The sequence below is a fragment of the Acanthochromis polyacanthus genome, chromosome 23 (genome assembly GCF_021347895.1).
Source record: "Acanthochromis polyacanthus isolate Apoly-LR-REF ecotype Palm Island chromosome 23, KAUST_Apoly_ChrSc, whole genome shotgun sequence".
Taxonomy (NCBI): domain Eukaryota; kingdom Metazoa; phylum Chordata; class Actinopteri; family Pomacentridae; genus Acanthochromis; species Acanthochromis polyacanthus.
This window is the reverse complement of record NC_067135.1, coordinates 14,632,399-14,653,203: the sequence shown is the minus strand read 5'-3', so window position 1 is coordinate 14,653,203 and position 20,805 is coordinate 14,632,399. Positions and strand designations below refer to the sequence as shown.

The following is a 20,805-nucleotide window of genomic DNA, read 5'->3' as shown; positions in this document are numbered from 1 at the left end:
GCCGACTCTCTCCTCTTTCTCAGGTGGTGCAAAATCAGGAGGCGTTCGCTTCTCAGAGGAGCCTCCTGCTGCCGGAGCCCCATCACATGTTCACTTTGATGAAAAGCTGCATGATTCGGTTGTCATGGTGACGCCGCAGGATGATGGAAACTTCATGGTCAAGGTATGTTTAATCTAGCAATGGACTGACAGTTGCAGTAGATTAAGAAGATCAGTTTTCATTCACTGTTTTATTCAGGCCGCACGATTGCAACTAAAATCACAATTTCCTGAATCAATATTGAGATTAGTCACAGATTTTAGAGACACTGTGTTTTTTTGCGCTTTCACATTTGAATGTACAGAGCTTTCACCTCCATGTTATGCTACATTAATACTATTGAAAAAATCTTTGCATCGAAAAAAGACCTAAAGGCCTCTGATTGAAGGACTGCGGTTGAGATCATTTGGTTTCGAGCCTGTTTGTTTCTTGTTCCCGTCAGTTCAGTGATATGATCACGCAACAAAAAAGATCTGTCAGTCTGAGAGTGAGCAGTGGCAGTTTGATTGTGGTCCAGGAATCTGAGCAGCCACGCGACGACTGAAAATTATACTCAAGTTATGTTAGCATATTAGTCGAAGAATGGTGCTACGAGTGGGGTCATATTTGGAGAGCTAAACTAGATTTAAAACTTGGAGACTACTAAGATAGTGGTCAAAGTATTAGTTGTTCCTAATAATGTCTCACAGCCAGTCACAGAAGCACATATCAGAAGAAACAGAAAAAACTTTTTAACATCACAATTAAAAGTTTAAACAATAGATTTTATGGCGATTTCTCTCCCCAATCAACACTAGTAATCCTAATAGTCAGTAGGATTTTTGGAAACACATCATCTACTCAAAAATATCAGTTTTACTTTAAGTATCCTTTTAAAATAGTGGCTATTTAGAAACTGCAATAGTGTAACATTGGCACTAAAGAAAGGCTGTAGTAGTTAACTGACAGGAGGAAAACCACTGACAGCATCTAGTCTGACTCAGCAGATGTAGACTGTGGGTATAAGCTTCCCACTGAGTGCTAACGTTAGCCAGCTTCCTCCTCTGCTTCCCCTCCTTTGCATTACCAACTACCAGCTGCTAACCTAGCATGCTGAGAATGTACAGTTTTATTGAGGATCTGGATCATGCTGTGAGGCAGCCCTGCTAGTTTTTTTTCAGTAGATTATTCATTCTAATGTTGGTGCTCTCTTTCCTGTTGGCAAATGCTCCACTGTAACAGTTCCATTTGTCACTATTTAGTCACGGATGGAAACAGTGTTTTTATGCACTTTCACATTTGAATATACAGAACTTTCACTTCCATGCTTTGCTACATTCCTGCTAATGGAAGAACCTTTGCATTAAAAGAAGACCTAAAATAACATTCTTCTTCACCTTAATTGACCCTTCGCTAAGCCCCGCCCCCCTTGGTTACTGTTGCTACGCCTGTCAAGCTTTCCCTCCTAGAATGAAATATGGAGTTTTTAGCGGGTACCGGTGAGTGATATTTCTCAGGAGATATGTGCAAATTTCTGGACATATTCTACAGTGATATCAGAGAGAAGCAGACAGAAGGGTCTCCAATATGCTTTTGAGAACTACATTCACCAAATTAAATGTTGGCGGAGTGCAAATGAAGAGGATGTTAAAATAGAGGGAAAAGCGCACAGATCTCAGTGTAAGCACCAAACACCCCATGTATTTTCACTTCACGTCAAAAATAATCATATACAAGAACAACAATGTTCTCGTACAGCAGGGTAAGCCGATATGTATTAAATACATTTAAATTAATGCTATGTCAACTGTCATTATCATGTGTCTGCCCATTTCTTGCTAAGCTAAATTTGTGTTGTTTACAGCATGCCAGGATATTGCTCACATATAGTGGGGCTGATCTATACACTTGATCTCATTAAGGCACAGCAAAGCCCAGCAATATCTTGCACAGGTTTGCCACAATAGTGGCACAAACCAAGGGTTACACCATTAATGCAGTACCGATCTCATCTGTTGTTGTCCGCCAAAGCCAGACATGAGCGTAGCGGAGACCTGTAGATTACTGCTACAAAGGAAGCAGGTAGGATCATATTTTGGAAGATGAGGTACTGTACAATGAGCTCTATGTTGCAAACTTTTGCCCTTCTGCTCCACGGGAGGTTTCTGTCCTTCCATTGAGACGTCTTTCTTTGCTAATGTTATCTGACCTAACACACAGAGCTACGGTTAGCTAATGTTAGCTAGCAACTTACCTTAGAACAGACGTAGGTGTCTTTTTTGATTTTGGAGGGATTCAGCTGATCATGCGGTCTCCCACACTGCTTAATCCACACGCAGCACCTTTCTTCTTGTGTCTTGGCTTGGGGAATACAAAAAAATCAACACCACCCTCCAAGCTTTGCGGATAACGAGTGTCGGACTTGCAAGTACCGTACGCACACCGCTTCGGCATATTGTCTTCTGCTGAAAGCTTGACAGACCTCTCGTGCCTAGTTACAGTTGCTAAGGTAGGATTGGACAGTAGCCATTTGTGGGAGGGGCTTAGCGAAGGGTCAATTGAATACATATTTGAAGGGAAAAATATACAGGGTGTATAGTCTGGACACATAGGAAATCTCATCAACTAGAATTTGTTTGCCTCCTCAGATGAAATATGGCTTTATTGAAAGAAGAAAGAGTTGAACTGGTACTTCTTAGTGGACGTGAAGGATATTTCAAAAGATAGCAGATTAATTTAATGTACGTCAAGCCAAGGAGGATTCCATCTGACTTTTCCACAGTGGCAAAGGTGGTTAAATGGTTTAAAGAAACAGGCAGTGTCATAGGACAAACCCCATTCTGGGCGACTAAATGTATCAGCCAAAACTTAAGAAATTATCATGGCTAAAATTTATGTTCCAAAAAAGTCACTTCCCTAACCCTAACTCTATCTTTCCATATGTCCATCCTTCACATCCACGGAGAAGTACCAGTTCAACTCTTCTTCTTTCAAGTGTTTAATCACATTGAATTGTTATGTGTATATATAATAAAGACTGAAGTGGCATTTGTCACCAAAACTCTGCTCAAAGCGATTGTGACTTGTTTAAAGAAACACAATGAGCCGAGCGGTTTTTGTCCCTATAGCGAATAATATTGAGGTGCAGGCAGGACCATTATGTACAACAGAATGGGCTGGCAAAGACGAGACAGCAATAAATGAGGCATGCTGTCATTAGGACACTTACTGGCAGCTCACACAACAATATATTACATTTACAGTGCAGAAAACAGGTTAGTCTGATAAAAACAATTGTGTTTTGCTACATTATTTAAATGTTATAAATGCAAGCAACTATTGCTATCACGTCATGATATTTATGGAATCTGTTTTGTTTCAAGGAAATACTGGAATTGTTTGGAAGCACTTATTTACAAGATAATAATCATCTTTTCCTCTAAACTCGGTTATCTGGCATCATCACATGCTCCCTGGGATCAGAAAAGCAGAAATGTAGTTTTCTTCGCAGCCTGATACTCAGTGCCTCTCTGCTTCATGGATGCCACATCCACAATTTAATTGTTGTGGGGTGCATGTGGAGGACAAGACTGGGTGTCAACAAAGGTTGAAAGAAAAAAGTTTAATAAAGGTTGCCAACACAAAATACACAATTATATTTTACGGGCACATATCGTGCCAACAAAAAGCACACCAGACTGCAGTACTAAATAGACTCAATAAAGCACCAATTAAGTCAAACATCCTTTAAAAACAGATTAAGTAAGTCCTGTTTCTTTGGAAACCTTCTCACAGATTACATTCATATTTCCCACTGACCTTGAATCTAGTGTAATTGGCTATAGGAGCTCTCCTTCCTTCGCCGACGTGTTTTTCAAGTGGTGGATATAAATTGGGAGGTGACTCTTTGATCTAGAGTGCTAGTCCCTTCAGTTTCTGTGAGAATTGATAGGCCTTATCTGTGAAACATCCAGGAGAAGATTAAAGTCTTCGCATCACTGTTAATCTCCTCTGTCAGCTATAAAGGCACAGAACAATGATATCAGACTTCTCATCTGTTCTCTGCTGTCAGCTTTTACACCCCGGAGGGCTCAGCTCAGGAGCCAAGTAATGACAAAGGAAGGTGCCAAAACGCTCAGGAACTTTTGAAGTAATACCCTGTATCTTAAATTTGACCATCACTGACCATTAATTCTCAGTTCCAGAGAATCCAGTAGGCTTGAACTGACGATCATTTGATATGAATGAGTGTTGCCAAGTGGAGACATGTGCCCCGAGCTTCACTAGTTAAACTTTGCTCATTTATTTATTGGAGATTGTTGTTCTTGTCACAGCTCTATAAAACCATGCTTCTTTTAGATATTTATTATGATTGAGATTTTATAATTATTGCACCAGTATTAGCAGGTTGAAAAATGCGAGATATGAGCGGGAATCTTCCTGCAAGATGCATGGCTGGATTTGAGTCGTGTAAATGTAGGTTGTGTGTTTATGTCCACAGCGACACTTTGATATTTGAGACTTTGAAAACTTGATTTTGAAGTTGTGAAGCTTGTGGGTTTTTGGCATGGCTCTGTGGTGATCCCGTCTTTTCCTTGCCAACACCAGGAGGTTGACTTTTTGTGACAAGGTGTCTTGACAAGTATCTGATGGACTGCCTTGAAATTTGGTACATTCCTTCATGATCTCCATGCGATAAACCTGACTGACTCTGCTGTTCCTCTGATTATTAGCTCCACTAGCAGATCAAAACATTCCTCATCCAGGATAAGATTTTCCAACATTTCCAAATGGATTGGCAGGATATTTGTCAACAGTGTATTGCAATAACTTGATCACCTTCAGACGACTTTCCCTCTAACGCCAATGTGTTGACTGTTGTGCTAAGTAAGGTAGTATCTTAGTGACTATTGAATGGATTGTTATATAGGTATTTACATTTTTTTTCAAGCAACACATTCACATCTGTGTTAACTGCCATGTTGTCAGCTGTTTTGCCTCTGCACGGTCAATCACACATGCAGAGAGAGTCTTCTCCTGAAGTGGTCAGCAAAGGCTCAGTTGTATATAAACCTACAAAGATGGCTTGTTTAGAATAGGATTAAAAGCAGTGTTTTTACAGTCATGATGAAATTAACTATCTTTATGGTATTCTGAGCTGAGAATTGGGCTTCTGGACTTCTCAGTCCTACAATTGGACACTCAAAGGTCTTCAGAATAAAAGCGTTGTCCACAAATAGAGGATAATTCACAAGCAAGTCAAAGGCACTGAGCTTAATGTTTGAGGAAAGAATTGCACACCAACAGAGAGCTGGGCACAGCTAACAAGACATGGATTTGTTTTGCTTCAGCGCCTGGCAACAAAATTTCAAGTGCATCTCAAGTAGCTGATGCTTTTATTACGGCTTTTGAATAGATTAGACTAAGTCCTAGTCTCTTTTATCAATATTACAGAAAAAACTAAAGTGTCTTGTTTGTCACTTTCAGGCCTTTTCCCTGTCACTGTATAACAGTCTTGCTTTAGTTGGTAAATTCGATAAACAAACTCTGTACCTTTCATTCCTCTGTGTCAAACATAAAAAGAAATATGAATTTCCCAGTTTTAAAATATAAGATCACTCAACTAGGAAACTGGATCTGCCTTCAGAGAAACTAAATTTAGGCAGCTTTCAGGGTAAACCATATTCTCCTGCCGTCTCAGTTCTACCCAAAATCCGAGAAGAAAGTTCTGTCTACTCTCTCAAAAGTCCTGTTCCCTGTAAGTAAAGCCTCTCCAAGTGTAACTCTAATTCACAGCCAGATCAGCTTGCTTTAAAGTTTTGCGTGCGTCTGTAGATGGGCTACAAAGTTGGCTGTGACCTTCACAGTTACAGAGCAGCCCGTCTGTGTGGCGTGCTCCTCAAAGCTCTTCAAGCGTGCTAGAGAGTGGGCACGGAGTCCTGCGAGCCCAGCCTCGTGGCTTGCCGTGGAGATGAGGGGGGTGGTGTTGCCATGGAAACGGCCGGGGGTTGCCGATCCTCACAGGCAGACCAAAGACGAGGTGGGAGTGTGTGGGATGGAAACGGTATGCAGACAACAGCTGTATGAATGCCAGTTTTGATGGAGGCTGTTTAGATTTCATCAACTCCGTTATGTCCGTGCGTGACGTGGGGTCACACAGACTCAGCCGATACATCTTCTGTCAGCACGCTCACTGTTTCTGATTATCACGGTGAAGTGAGGGCATGGAAATGAGCAGCTGCCAGTGCTACAGAGTTTGGCCCAAACAAGTGTGGCTGCAGAAGCTACACATTTCAAAATCAAATAATTTATGTGGCACAGGACACCACAGGCAGTGTTTATGAACTTTACCAGCGGCAGAGCAGAAGATCAGGTGCTGCTCTGCAGACATCAGTACATTCACATGCAGGTTAGCTGTAATCACATCCCGGTCAGTAACCAGTTTAGGGCTTAATGAATGAGAGATGCGGGTTGCTCACTGGAAACACTGACATAAAAATAGGAAAAGAGACATATGAAAGAGCTATACTGCTAATTATTTTTTGTTTAAACCTGCACAAACTGTTATTTTGTTCCCCTCAGACAGTTTTGAGTGTTTGCATAATTTATAGATATTTTATTACTGACATTTTTAATTTGCTTCTCTGCTTGCTTCCTGTATTTTCCGAGTAAACACTGCCAGCTGGTTAGCCAAAATGTCCCTCAATTTTTGTCCCATGCCTGCTGGTCGCAGCAGTCTCCAATATCCTCCTGGTTTTAAGAAGGGATCATATAATTTTTTTGCTTTTCATAGAATCTGGTTAGGGCATTTTTCTGAGACTATTTTGACAAGATACAATTTAAGATTCCTAATGAAACTGGAAGTCACACATGATTCATTCACAGCCCATCGGAAAGTTGAAAAACTGACAATTCCTTCTGTTTTCATACTTTCTGCCTTTGATATATGCTGTAAAACTAAATTTGGCTTCTTTTACTTATAAAACACATCTTTCAAAGCTGCCAGGGAGCTTTCAGGCTCCGAGGGTAAACAGTGGATCAAATGTGAGCAAGCCCACAAAGAAAACCATGACTCAGCAGTTCTCAGAAAACCTGTTTTGTTTCTGGCCTGCAGGGTTCTCAACTCGGCCATCATCAGTCATTTTCAAGACAGCGCAAGGAGCTAGTGTGTGAAAATAGTGAAATATTCAGCCGCTAATGATCCAGTTATTCCTCTGACAAGCCGAGAGAGACCTAAGCAGAGATAAACGGGTACGATTTGATTTGCGATATGAATTTTTAAAGTCGAGCTTCAGTTGAATATACACTGTTTAGTCTATTTAAAACATGGCTGAGCATTATCACATGAGGCACTATTAAAAGCATGGTTGTCACAGCATGTAGAACCATTGACACACACCTTTACACCCTCAGTCAAACATGCAGAGTAATGCATTTCCTAATTTACATTTTGCTCATCGCAGTGATTCCAATTGTAGTTTTATTTCAGTAGCTATTAAATGTTCATCCATAGGGCATATTGGACTTGGATGCATTAAATAGACACAAACATGGCTCCAAATGCATGTGCTGGATGTATAAATGAGCTAACAAGCTGTGTTTACAACTTGACCTGCTGCCTCCAGGTGTCCCAGTAATTGAATTTACACAGTAGCCTAACAGAAAATCTGTTATTTGTTCCAACAACAGCAACAACAATCAGCCTTGATTGTGTTAGCTTCACCAGTCTGTTTCAGTACATTTCTTTCTTTCTTTACATCTTTCCTCATTAATCTTTCTGGCAAATAATCAGAGCACAAACAGAAACCTGAAGTGTTAGTAATTCTACTTCTTCTTCAATAAGTCTGGAGTGTTGATTGAATTCATCTGCCTAAGCTGCATGTCAGTGCTCTGAATGAATAATGGAGGTGCCCTATGAAGTCGCACTAGAATTTATTTCATATATAAACACTTCCATATAAGTATTGCCAGCAGCTGCAAACCAGACATAAAGCACTGAAGTGTAGGAGCAAAACAAATCAATCTTTTTAAGTCAGTGAGTTGAAGTTTTCTAGTTTCTAGTCAGCAGTCAAAGAGTCCTAGTGATCAATGACATCATATAAGATCCTAAAATGTGTGGCATTCCCTTCCGTGTTGACGGAAGAATCACACCATTGTTTGGGTGAACGCTGTTTTGTCTCTGGATGTTTTCAACTTCAAGTGTCACATATTATCTGTCTTAAAAAGTTCCACATTGCTGCCATATTTCCGTGCATACTTCTGCTTTCAGTTGCTTCCAAACTCTTAAGTCACATATGGATTTTTACTTTTTGGTCCGCTGCTGTTCACTGAGAAACTCCACTCCCTCACCTTTCTTCTCTTTCAAATGTACTGCATGAAAATTAATTAAGTACATTTTTCAAAGACACTTCACAGGCCCTGGACATGCGTGGGACTACGCTCACAGAATCATTATTGTTCTTCTCTGCAGCCTCCTCCAGCGTTCCTCTGCTCTGGCCGCTGCTTTAACTGGGGGTCGTGTGGGGCTGAAGCTGCTGTTTGCAGCTCTAGCTGGAGGGGCTTTACGCTTATCTCCCCTCGCCTGCACCTCCCTGCTGTCTCCTTCTCTCTCTCTTTTTATCCTGTCTCCTCTGTGATGCTCCTCACTCCTCGCTGTGACGATTCGTCCTCATGAATTTTTCTCTTTGCTCAGTCTAAGTCTGCTGTTCCTACATCGCCCGTCACGCTCTAACTTTCTCCTGCTCTTTCTCCCACTTCCACACCTTGAAACTGTCTTCTTAATTCTGCATAAAGGTCATATACAGGCTGACGGATGGCGGCTGATGATGTGCAGAGCAGCAACTGGTTGTTTTTATTGTTGTTAAATCATTTGATTTGGTTTGTAAAATGTTGAAATTATGCATTTCTGTTCGCAGATTTAAAGGTACAACATTTAAATGGTTTGTTATATATGACCAGCTGTGCTAATGTGCAATATAAAAAGAATAAAAGGGCATATGTGCACATTTAGAGGCTGTAAACAGATTTTGGTAGAAAATAAATGATGGAAATAGTTAATTAACTATCAAGATTGTCGTTGATTAATTTTCTATCGACTGGCTAATCCCTATTAATTGTTGTCATTTAGGCTAATAAATGTTTAAATAGGAGTTTGGTCAATAGTTTTATAATCAGGGTTGTAATTTTAAAATTAAATTGCACTTTGAAACAATACAGTTAGGAAATTGTAAAGGCTGGGCTTCAAACTATACAAGGTGTGGCTATTAATTATTGAGAGTTTAGTTCAACTTTTATAATTCTAGCAGATTCAAACTTTCATGGATTGTATGTGCATACTCATGTCTCACTGTGGGCGTCTTTCAGGCATTCATGCCGTGGTTCAGCTGACACACGCCTATTCTTTTTCTTTAATAGAGAAACTTTGTGCATTTTGCAGCACATCTGATCCAGGGTTTAAAATGTTGTGTGACAGGCTCTCATTTGATGGTTTAAATCTGCTACACAGTGAATGTAAAACTTCAACTTGACCTTGAAAAATTAGATTGCAAATCAAATCAAATCATGAAAAAATTGCCATTAGATGTTTTCCAACATTAATTTAGCCTTAGTTACAGTTAATACTGATAGGGGTGATAATATTCAAGGTCACATTTTTCTAATTCTAGTTTGAAGAAACTGAAACCATAAAATATTTGGCATTTCTTTCTTGAATTATGCTTTAAACGGTTATCAAAACGGTTGCATTTTTGTTGTTGCAACTCTACTACTTAAACCATCAGACATCAGATATTCACCTTATTCTTGCTAATGCAGAGTTTCCAAGCCAACTGCTTTTTTGTGTCATTTTTTTGCTCTTTACAAACTTCTCATGAGAGTCCACGTTGGCCTCCGTTTTTGTCTGTTGGAGAGTTTCCACTGCAGCCTCCCTGCTGTGCTGGAAGGTGTAATAAGCCTGAGCTCTTGAATTGCTGACAGACCCACTCACATGGGATTAGCATTACTGCAAGATTTTGGAGCTGAGTGAAATACAGAAAGCTATTTGGTTTTATTTCCCGTCTGGCTAAAATTGCAAATCTGGCAGAGGTGAGGAGGATTAAGATCACCAGAGCAATAAGTAATCATTTCATTTACCAAACTACCTCAAGGAAAATGCAGCCCAACAGTGTAGTGCTTATTAGAATTCTTATCCAGACTACTTGTAAAAATGAATTCCTGATTTATTGACTTGTAATAGACTTGCACTCTGCAATGCAAGGGCAAGAAAAAGGATTATGTTTGTCTCAGGTGCTAAATCTTTCTGCCTTCGACCCTCCTAAATACCTCTCTTAGGTTGGCTTCCTGAAGACGCAGCACCGCTATGAAATAGTGTTCACGCTGCCTGAGGTCCCAGCTCTGGGGAAAGATGTTTGTCCAGCACCACTGCCAGCCCACACCTCCGGATCACCGATATCACCCCAGCGCCAGAGGGTGAGTTCAAGAAAACGAATCGGTTTGTGAGATATCAACAACTCAGCATTCGCCACAGTTGGGAGCAGAAAAATCTCACCGATACTCAATTAACACCTCTGTAGTGATTCATTAGTAATTTGCTCCCCGCCCACGGGAAGACAGTTCACTTCAGAAGAAATGTGAATTATGATAATGTAGCTTAATTTGCTTTGTAATTATTGCTGCATCTTAGACTGATGGATTTGAGCTGAAGTAGGTCATCAGTTTGAGTAAATTTATCCAACATCACCCCAATACTAAAGTATGTTTATGCAGCTTTTCCAACTAATTAACTCAAATAAGTACTAAGATGGCAGATAGAGCAATAAAAGACCTAATTTATGTTATTATATTGAAACACTTGACTCAGAGTCTAATCATCATTTCGGGTGCGATTAGGTGCATTCAGTTCTCCGCTTATTATCATGGTTAATGGTGCGATCATAGCATCTATCAAGCTTCCCCGAGGAACGACTAGATAAGATTTTATTCTGTTTAAATCGTCTCGAATTCTATTAAAGGCTAACAACACCGAACAGCAAACTGCATATTGTTGCTTTGTTAGAGTGTGGAGCTCGATAGAGAGGCAGATAATAGTTTACTGATCCAGTTGTGGTCAGCCTGCAATGTTTAACCAGCTGTAGAGAACAATAATGAATGCAGGTGCTTCCTGAAAGTGGTGAAAGTGGGGGCAGGGTAACAAGAGTGAGGATGCTGATAGAAACTGTAGGTGGTGTTCAACTTCTATTATTTTAATTTGTGGAAAGGGTTCTGTTATTATTGTGACACTAGAATGGCATGGAAAGAATGTAAAAGTCACAATGATTGCTGTCTTCAACGGCATTATCTTGGATTTGATTCTCAGTTCTGGGAGAGAAAATCTGTTTTTTCTACCTTGTTGACATGTTTTTTTTCATAATGAATTCAGATTTTCCAGATTTCATATGTAAAAAAAACAAACGGAACCAATCCCATGCAAGGTGGGGCTTTCTGTGTCATTTTTCTTCTTCAGATCCAACTTCTGAGTCAGATATGTTTATTTTGAGCAAAGTCATGTCAGTGCTGGTGTGGTGTTCATCAATGATCGGAGAGGAAATGTAATAAAGCCACATTTAATTAGTTTTTGCTGAAATTTTAGAGTTATGGTAACCTTGTGTCACTCCCGAGTCCTGTCTGCAGCTTCCTATCAGGCAGAATACAGTTCCAACAAGAAAAGCAGTCAGAGAGCGCAGTCCTCCGCCAGGGCTGCTCAGTCCTTGTGTGATTTCTGACGGATAAGTCCCAGTAAGTCTACAGTGATTGATATGTAGCAGGATCTGAATCATGTGACCGTCAGCAGGCAGCTGACATTGTGTTCAGTTGTTGTCATAGTTACAATGACTCCATGCTGCTATCTCACAATAATACAGAAATCTTTAACAAATCTGTGGATCCAGACTATAAGCTGCATCACTGCAAAAATTGAATCACTTGGTCCTTGTGTCATTTCTGACCTTCCTTGAAAATTTCATCCAAATCCATTAGTCAATTTTTGAGTAATGTTGCGCACAGATAACCAGACAGACGGACAAACATACGCCAATTGTCATATAACTCCACCAAGGAAGTCTTCTACCAAGAGCATGTTGCCTGAGAGGTGAAATCCAGGGCAAAAAAAGTCTGTAATTCACACAAAATGTAAATGGCACATCAATGTTATCAGTCCAGTATGGAGAGTTTTAATTCTGTTCCCACTTTTTGTCACATTTCCATTCTAATTATTCTTCAAACTGAACGTTGCTGTAGCTTGTACAAGCTGCAAACAGATCTCCCAAATGCCTTTCCTTACTTAAATCCCCTTTAAATTTGTTTGAATGCGGAGCTTTTTCCGGTCACATAGCTCCTTATCGCCTCCTAAACACACACAATGCCACAGTCCTTCAGAGTACATTATCCAAATAAAAAACAAGTTTATTATGTAGCTCTTTTTTTATTGTTGCTGGCAGACCTGAATTGAATACTTTGCGTGTAATTCTCAGCAGCATTGTTAGAAGCTGCACAGAGTTCCAGATGGCTGAGGATTACAGCAACACACATTTCAGATAGTGTGAGTGCAACAAGCCAACTTTGAGAAATCTGTAGAGCACAGCTTACTTCCATACGTATTTCCTGTTTGTCTTGAATTCCTGTCATCCGTTATACTGCCGTGGGTGGTATATCCCAAACATCTGGTACCTGTGTGGGCTAGAAAAGCTGCTTTTGTAAATGTGTAACTACAAATTCCAATGCAAGTGTTTCCTCTCACCGCTAAACTAGCTAAAATGGGCCAAAGGTGATCCTCTAATGTTTCTGGGAGTCGTGCCATGGACATGCCTGTAACTGAAGCAGGTTGCTGACCTTTACTTTCACCTTACTGTCACACACTTGATTACACTCTGCCTTGCGTCCAGAGCTTAACAGGTGTATTACTATGTTTGTCACGGCGTGCCGTTAATATATTTATGACTGTTTACTTATTGGTCAGCGGTGTTTATGTTTTTTCCATGGTTTTGCTCTCTTGGCCGCCTGTCTGTCTGATCCACACTGAAAACATTATCTCAGATGGAGGGAAAAACAACAATCCTGTGTGTGCCTGTGATGTGAAACTTGGCAAACAAAGAGGAAACCCGATCTTCTTTGTGTTTCTCTTTGTGTGTCCAGGAGGTCTGAAGATAACGTGCGAGTACATGGCCCACCAGGAGGGAGTTCTGTGTGAGGAGGTTCTGCTGCTGAGCGAGACCAACGAAGACGTCTGTGTCAAAGTCAAAGTCCACGCCAGAGTCATGGGTGAGGCTGTTTTTACAATATCTAAGTGACAGTAATCTCATTTTCCTGCGCTGCCTGTATGAACCGCTAATACTGCACCACACTTTAGCCTGTAGATGACCTTTTTTTGAAAGTTGGTTTTTGAGCTTATGAATTTTGCAGAACTTACTATTTCTCAACCTCTTCCTATTTAACCTTTTTTTATTAGAAAGACATTAATCACTGGGGGATTACTTTCAGTTAAATAGCCGGAAAGCTTCCACAGATGATTTTTTCAGGCTTTTCTGCTCATAAAACCTTAAGGACCAAAAGGATTTTAAAGATTTAACTTATAAAAGCAGTTTATAATGAAAACACAGCCCTCCTCTTGCTGCTTTCCGACTTCTATCTTAGCTCGGGCATATGGATGCTCCATATTAACATGCAACACAAGTTTGATCCTAAACATGAACATGAAACTGAAGCAGCTACAGTTGCAGCTGTGAGCCTTTGACTGCAGTTACAAAAAGCTGAACTACGAGCAACATTCAACGTAGCCACTCATGGCTTGTTTTCTTACTAAATCTACCGACACAACCTACTTTCTCAACTGCAACAACACATTAAATATTACAAGAAAATCAAGTAACCAGAACAGAAGAACAGCAAGCTCAGAATGCAGTAGTTACTGGACGTGATTCTAATTCTGTATCTATGGTTCACTGTTATGGACACATGTTTTATTGCGTTTATTCTCAGACTGCCTTTTTGATAGGTCCATCTTCCTTGTTTTTGGGTTCCTCTGCAGTGTAGGATGCTTTTGCAAATCAACTTTTTCCACCATTGAATCACTCTCACCACCATCTGAGGAGACATCTATGTGCATCTGCATTTGTAGAAAAGAATCAGCAGCAACATCCTCTCTCTGAAAAGACCTGTGATTGGTCCAAGTCTCCCATCAGGAGGTTGATTTTCTAAAATACAAAAACAGACCCAGGAGGAGGTGCAGAAGTGTATTTTCCCCTCAGACTGCTTGAATTGTAAAATACAAAAAATTACTGTGTGGATGAACTCGGAGTGCAAAATGTTGTTGCAAACTAAGATAGTGCAAACGAAATTTTAACAAATCTTCACAAATGAGGCTAAAAATAGTGATTATTGGATGAACAGTGTAGTTGTTCATTAGCCTTCTGATGATCAGCTAATTGATTTATCTACTTTATAGTATTTCATAAGGTTTAGTGTATTTTTTGGTAATTCTCTGAGACAGTTCTCATCCATATAGTTAAATTATCAAACATTTAGTCTTGTTTTTCTTTTCAAATTGTGCTTTAAGACCTGTTAGATGAATGACAACCCCTCTAACATTCATGAGTCTGTTCTGCCTGTCTTGGTGTTAGTAACCACTGACAGATAAACTGAAAGGCTGAACTTGCAGTAAAATAACTGGTGAGCTGCTGCCACCTGCTGGTGACTCTGCATTTAGGCTTATAGTAACTTATACAATCAACAACACTCCCTAAAAATCTATTTTCATATACATTTAAGATAAAAACACATAATAAACGCATAAAAAAGACCTCCAGAATTTACACTTTTGCTCAAAACAGCCTGTGTATGAAATCCTTTCTGAGGTGCAGGTGCATGATCATAACATGACTACCTACAGACACAGATGTTGTACAGATGCTGTAGTCGATTTGCAGTTTCTACACTTAAATCACTGCCAGTGAGATGGAATTAGGCTCTGCCATTCATGTCAGCAGATGGAAAATTAGGTAAAGAGGGCGTATGTGTTCTTCCATCTGTGCCTGTATAAATATAGTAGAACTTGCGTGCGTATTTCTGCATGCATGCTTTCGTGTTTGTGTGTGTGAGGATGAATGGTGGCTGTGTAGTTAAGTGTTTATTTTTACCCGCACTGCGTAGCCTGAACATCTGTCCAGATGTCTGTGTGTAATTGAGGCCTGGATGGAAACCAGATCATTGGATTAAGCTGTGCCTCCACCTCTGCTGTTACTCTTATCTCTACTGTTGTGTTTAGATCAGTGACTGAATGAGGAAAATACAGCATTTTTGCTGCAGGCTCAAATAGATGTTGTTCAAATTAAACTGTTTCATAAACGTCTCATAAGTTACTGGATGTTGTGCTTAATGTTGTGATATAACCAGGTCAGTGGGCATTATGTTTAAAGAAAGCATTTCAGGCATTGCAAGCAGTTCTATAGTATGTGTTAATGCTGTGGTCGTTGGGGAGCTGAAGATCGTTTTAACTCTCTGAACTTGTAACAATTAATTTACATCTCACTCCAGTGTCAGTTGCTCCTCTCCAGCTTATTCAACTTGCTGCTCTAAGATTAACAACAAATACAAGCAAAATCACATCACTCTCATTCTCACCTCCTTTCACTTTTAGTGTAGAGTTTTAAAGGATTTTAAGATGCTGCTGATAAAGCACTGCAGGACAGAGCTCTCAGTGACATGTATTAAGACATCAGTACACCTGATCTGAACTACTTTTCATACAGTTAAAAAGCAAGCCATTCTTTAAAAGACTGTTGATATTTGAAATTCACGCAGTAGAGTCAAATGTAGAGAACCAGCTGCAGACTCCATTGTTGAAGCTGGAGTTTTGGTCTCTGCATAGAGGAGCCTGGGGACACCAAACTCATTGTAGCAGTAGAGAATGAGAGTCTTGGTCTGTTTCTGTAAGGGCTTAAACCAACTTCTCACTCAACATTTCTCCTTGGAAATGGGGCAGAGAGGAGCTTTTACTGATGTCTCTCACACCTGCTCTGCAAGCGTCTGCTTCACAGAAACCATCCAGTGCAAAAAAAATAAGGCGGACTGGTCTTTTAAAAATCCTCTGATGAGCCCCTCTTAGACAGGGTGGCGTAGAAATGCCTGACACACACCGAATGAATGGAATATTGGACTATAATATGATTTTATCTCTGCCTGTCATGCAGATCGCCACCACGGTACCCCCATGCTGCTGGAGGGAGTTCGCTGCATCGGCATGGAGGTGGAGTACGACTCCGAGCAGAGTGACTGGCAAGGATTTGACTGAATCTCAGCTTTCTCACATTCAGTCTATCTCTGTGGCCCACCTGATGCAAACACACACCCATAAACACACATAACTGCCATCTCAGAGGTGCACAAAGTCAACACACCTCGTCTCAAATAGAAAAACAAAAGTTCACAACTGGCCGTTGATAAACACATGTGATTAGTGCCACATACTGCTTCATCCCAGCCTCAGTGTTCAGTGTTGGAGCTCAGAAGAATCGCAGCTCTTCATCCTGAGAACATTTACATGAAAACTTTGGTTCTGCTGTGACTTCTGTTCTGCAGCATCTGAACGGACAGTTGTCTCCACGATGGCATGCTCTGTTGCTAATCTGTGTTTTCCTTACTGAGCCTCTAGAGGGCAGCAGTGCTCCTTAAATCCCCCTCACATCCTTTCACTGCTATTTGTGCTCTATTTCATTCCTCTCCTGAGGTGCAAACTGTAACCCACATTGATTTATATGACTAAGCATAAACAAGGGCTCTTTTATTAATTAAAAAAGCTTGGAAGTGACCCTAAAGGAAGAAACAAATCTACACAATGCGGGAAATGGAGTTGAACTGAGCATGCAATGCCTCTGTTTAGCCATAAGGGGTCCCTGCAGACCTTTCTATGTAATGCTCGGCTAATGTGAGGGCTTTTTTCAACAATCCCAGCTGCAGTGTGGTCTCCATTTAAAGGAAAAATCCAACTTAAATAGTTCAGTATGTTCAATCTTGAATGTTAAATTCCTTTCCTGACATTTCTGTTGTACTCACTTAGTCTCAACCTACTGCTACTACTGCTCACTTTTCCCAGACTGCCTTTTAGGAAATACAAAACAAGAAGTGTCTGTGTGGGTGAGAAGCTAATTTGCAGCTGTAATACTTGAGGGAGGAGAAAATGATGCCTCAAAACATGTTCTCCGTGTATATGGCACTAATCTGTTGACATATGTCTGGTTTGATCGTTGTAAAATAAAAGAAGCATCTTTTTTTTCCCTCAGTATGAGGAGGTTCCACCAAAATGTGAGCTTTCCTTTTGGTGTTTTATATCTTTTATCTCCTTTTTTTTTTTTTTGCTGAGTGGAAAATATTTTACACAAAACTGAAAAAATGGAATGATCAAATAGCAAAACTGTATCAAAAAAAGGTGTTAAACAGAGAGCACAAACTGTTGATTAATTAATTTGTCAGCGATGTTTGATAATTAATTAATCATTTCATTTTTAAAACTGAAATTTCAATGGATTTCCTGCATGTCTCTGTTTAATAGAATAAATATAAGATGTTTGGGGGTTTTCCTGTGCTTTCTGACCATGTGAAGACCAAATTATTATCACATTTATCAATTAAAGAAGCAGTAGGTGACCATAATGTTGTGTTTTAGGCGGTGTTTTCCTTTAAAAACAAATAGTCGCCCGCTTTGGCCAGTCGGACAGCGAAATGATTTGTTTCTTTTGCTTGAATCCATCAGAAACACGTGACACAAGTGCCTTTCACTGCACCGTCTCGTCTCTCATGTCTGTTTTAACCGTCTCCATCCTGTTTCTCGCTCTAACTACCCGACAAGCACTTGTGAGGTGAAGTGAGTATTGGCCTGCACATGTTCAAACGAGGGGAAATGAAACACGTCTGCCATCAGAAAATCTGTCGCCATCCCAGTCCAACATGACACCTGCCTGTTTGTACTCTTCCCAGTGTTAAATCCCACTTATTCCACCAGCTCGTCTCAAACAGGCACGTCTGATTCTCTGTCATCTCAGTGTGAGTGCAGATCAGAAGGAGGCGACAGGCACTTTGTCTGTCAGCTCTGCTAATTTACATTTGTGCTCAAACAGCAAGTGCCATGATCTGGCTGCACTGCCATCTCCTTTTATTCTTCTTTCGGAGTATTTTCTTCTTGTGAATCAACTACTGCAGATTTCTGTTTTGTCATTTAATGCATTCAGCCTTAAAAGAAACAATTCAGTGTGTGATTTCTCTTCATATTAGACCACGAGCTGTTGGTGTAGTGCAGATTAAATAGATTTATTTGATGTTGGCTTGTGCACAATAGGTCAAAGTTCCTCTTAGTGTAAAACTGATGTGCTCGATAGGTTACTGTTTCAAGAATGTAGCAGTTTATTTGTTGATATCTGCTCCTCGTGTGTGCGATTTGTATTTTTTCATGTCAAAAACGAATAAACAAGTGTGTATGTTTACGTTTTGTGGCTCTTTGTGTCAGTTCATTGCAGGAACACTTGGTGGCAGTCTGCGCTACTTCAACAGCCAGCTGTCCAGCATAAGATGCACATTTCCACAAAGTGAACCGATTCCAGTGGAGGGCAAAAACAGGAACATTTTTTTTTCTGAAGTATTAAAATCTTACCAGAATTTATTTTTATTTCATGATTTATTAAATTTACAGGTTCATCATGCAGCATTGTTTTATATAAGCATCATGGTGACATTTTATTTAACTATATTGACTTACAGGAAAGACCACATTTTATGTGTGACTCTTTCTAAATGACCAGAAATCAGCTGTAGAGCAGGACCAGGTTTACAAAAACATCTCAACCTAATTGGATTAATTACATCTATTCCTGTTAGTCTAAATTAGGAACATTTCACTCAGATTAAAAATAACTTCATGATTTGACCACCTTGTGTCTTAATGTTGTCATTGTAATTTCTATATCTTTACAGCATTTCTTTAGTTGTTGTATTTGAATGGGGATTTTCAGACAGTTTCAAAATCATGCCTAGCTGTGTTTACTCTGCTGAGGAATTTTCACGTTAACTTGGGCAGAGATTTGCTGAATTAGTTTTACTTCAAGCAGTCCAACATTTATTCTGGGGAGAATAGACCATTATGTGGACATGAAGGCATCCTGTAGCTCAGTAAAAAAAAAAAAGAAGAAGAAGAAGAAGAAGGATGGGGAGTCTGGGTCTTTCAGTCTAAATTGTAAATCTCATTATAAAGACTTAGAAAGGAAGTGCTCTGGAGGAATGGGAGTATATAAGTTGGCTTCCACCTCCAAAACTTCACTTTCATGTTAGTTTTGCAAGAAAAAAATTTGGAAAAACGGCATTTACAGTGTATGAGACAAACTGCAAAACTCCTACATATAAGGCTATCCTTCTACTAAAACTAACTGCTTTGTTAGTTTGAGTTTGTATGTGATGTTCAGAAATATTATCAGCAGATTCGCGGGTTCAGAGACAGAGGAAAAAAGTTTGAAGAAACTCTGCTGAACCAAACAGCGATCTGTGCTTCCCTCTTTGTGTCCTGAACTAAACCTGGACTCAGACAGCATCGCTCCTGCCGCTGAATGAAACCAAAAAATCTTTACAGACAAACGGAGATTTAACAGCGTTCTGACTAAATGTCCAACTGTAACTTTGTACAAGAGAGGATGCAGAGCTGCAGAGACCAGACCTGTAAGAAAACCTGATGATTCTTTATATTTTATTTTATTATTTCGTCGTTATTGGATCGTTTGTGACTCCTGATAATGTTAAAGATAAATCCCGACAAAAAAACTTGATTGGATTCAGCACAAGTAAAAATAGCTCCTAATTTGACTTTTAATTGTGAACATTTGGAAGCAGCATGAATATGATTTAGGTCACAGTTTTTTTGTTGTTGTTGTTTTGTTTTTACCATTCCTTTTATTTGCAGCAGGCCTATGGGCCTCGCTGTGTCTGCGGTGCTTCAGTGTTTGGACTCGTGTTAAAAACCAAAGAGAAACATGCATAAACTATGAGCTGCTGCAGAGGAAAACAAGACAAACCGGCTCTAAATTATTCACGCGTTGCTGTATTGGTGATAAATATTGCTAATCGTGGAGCTGCAGGTGGTTAAAGAAAAAACAGATTAAAACTAAATTTGAGTCTTAGTTAGCCTAAACCGTTTACTTGAGTTGAGTTGCTCAAAAATAACGTAGTGCTATTTTAAAGTGACAAACTACATATTTATATTGTTTACCTATCCTACGTAAATCAGTCGTTATTTGTTTTGAAAATGTAAAATAAAATGATCTGAATATTTGTATTTTATTCATTTTTTAAAAAATTTCAAATAGAGATTTTTAAACGAATTAACTAAACTGAAGTAAACCGAATAAAAATTCAAACTTCTAACAGGCTAAATGTGCTAGTAATTAATTTAGGTATTATTATTATACTCAATACAGTTTTAAAAACAAACAAGGCTACTAACAGCACTACATTAGTAGTTCATCTTTTTAAAAGACATTTTCTTCAATTTAACTGCACTTCTACTCTCTGCTCGATTACTTCAAATGAACGAATTTACAGCTTATACTGTAAATACTAAAGCTTTTCCATATGGTATTTGTTTTGAAACTTTACCGACAGAGCAGAAAACACCACCAAACCTCCTGACAGAAAGTGGAACGAACAAAAACGATGTTTTGCTTCAATCGGACAAATGGTCCCTTAGATGTTATTATAAGGAGGAGGCATTGTGCCTGTCC

General features: G+C 39.6%; 1 protein-coding gene across 1 annotated transcript in view; it reads left to right on the top strand.

Moving 5' to 3' along the window:
• Positions 1–18,525, top strand: part of adissp (adipose secreted signaling protein) — a 34,771-nt gene extending 16,246 nt beyond the window's left edge. The window contains 5 exon segments of the mRNA XM_022200745.2: positions 24–163; positions 10,349–10,442; positions 10,445–10,486; positions 13,187–13,312; positions 16,240–18,525. Of these exon segments, the coding sequence (XP_022056437.2) occupies positions 24–163; positions 10,349–10,442; positions 10,445–10,486; positions 13,187–13,312; positions 16,240–16,340 (503 nt within the window). The 3' untranslated portion in view covers positions 16,341–18,525.
• The last annotated feature ends 2,280 nt before the right edge of the window (positions 18,526–20,805 follow it).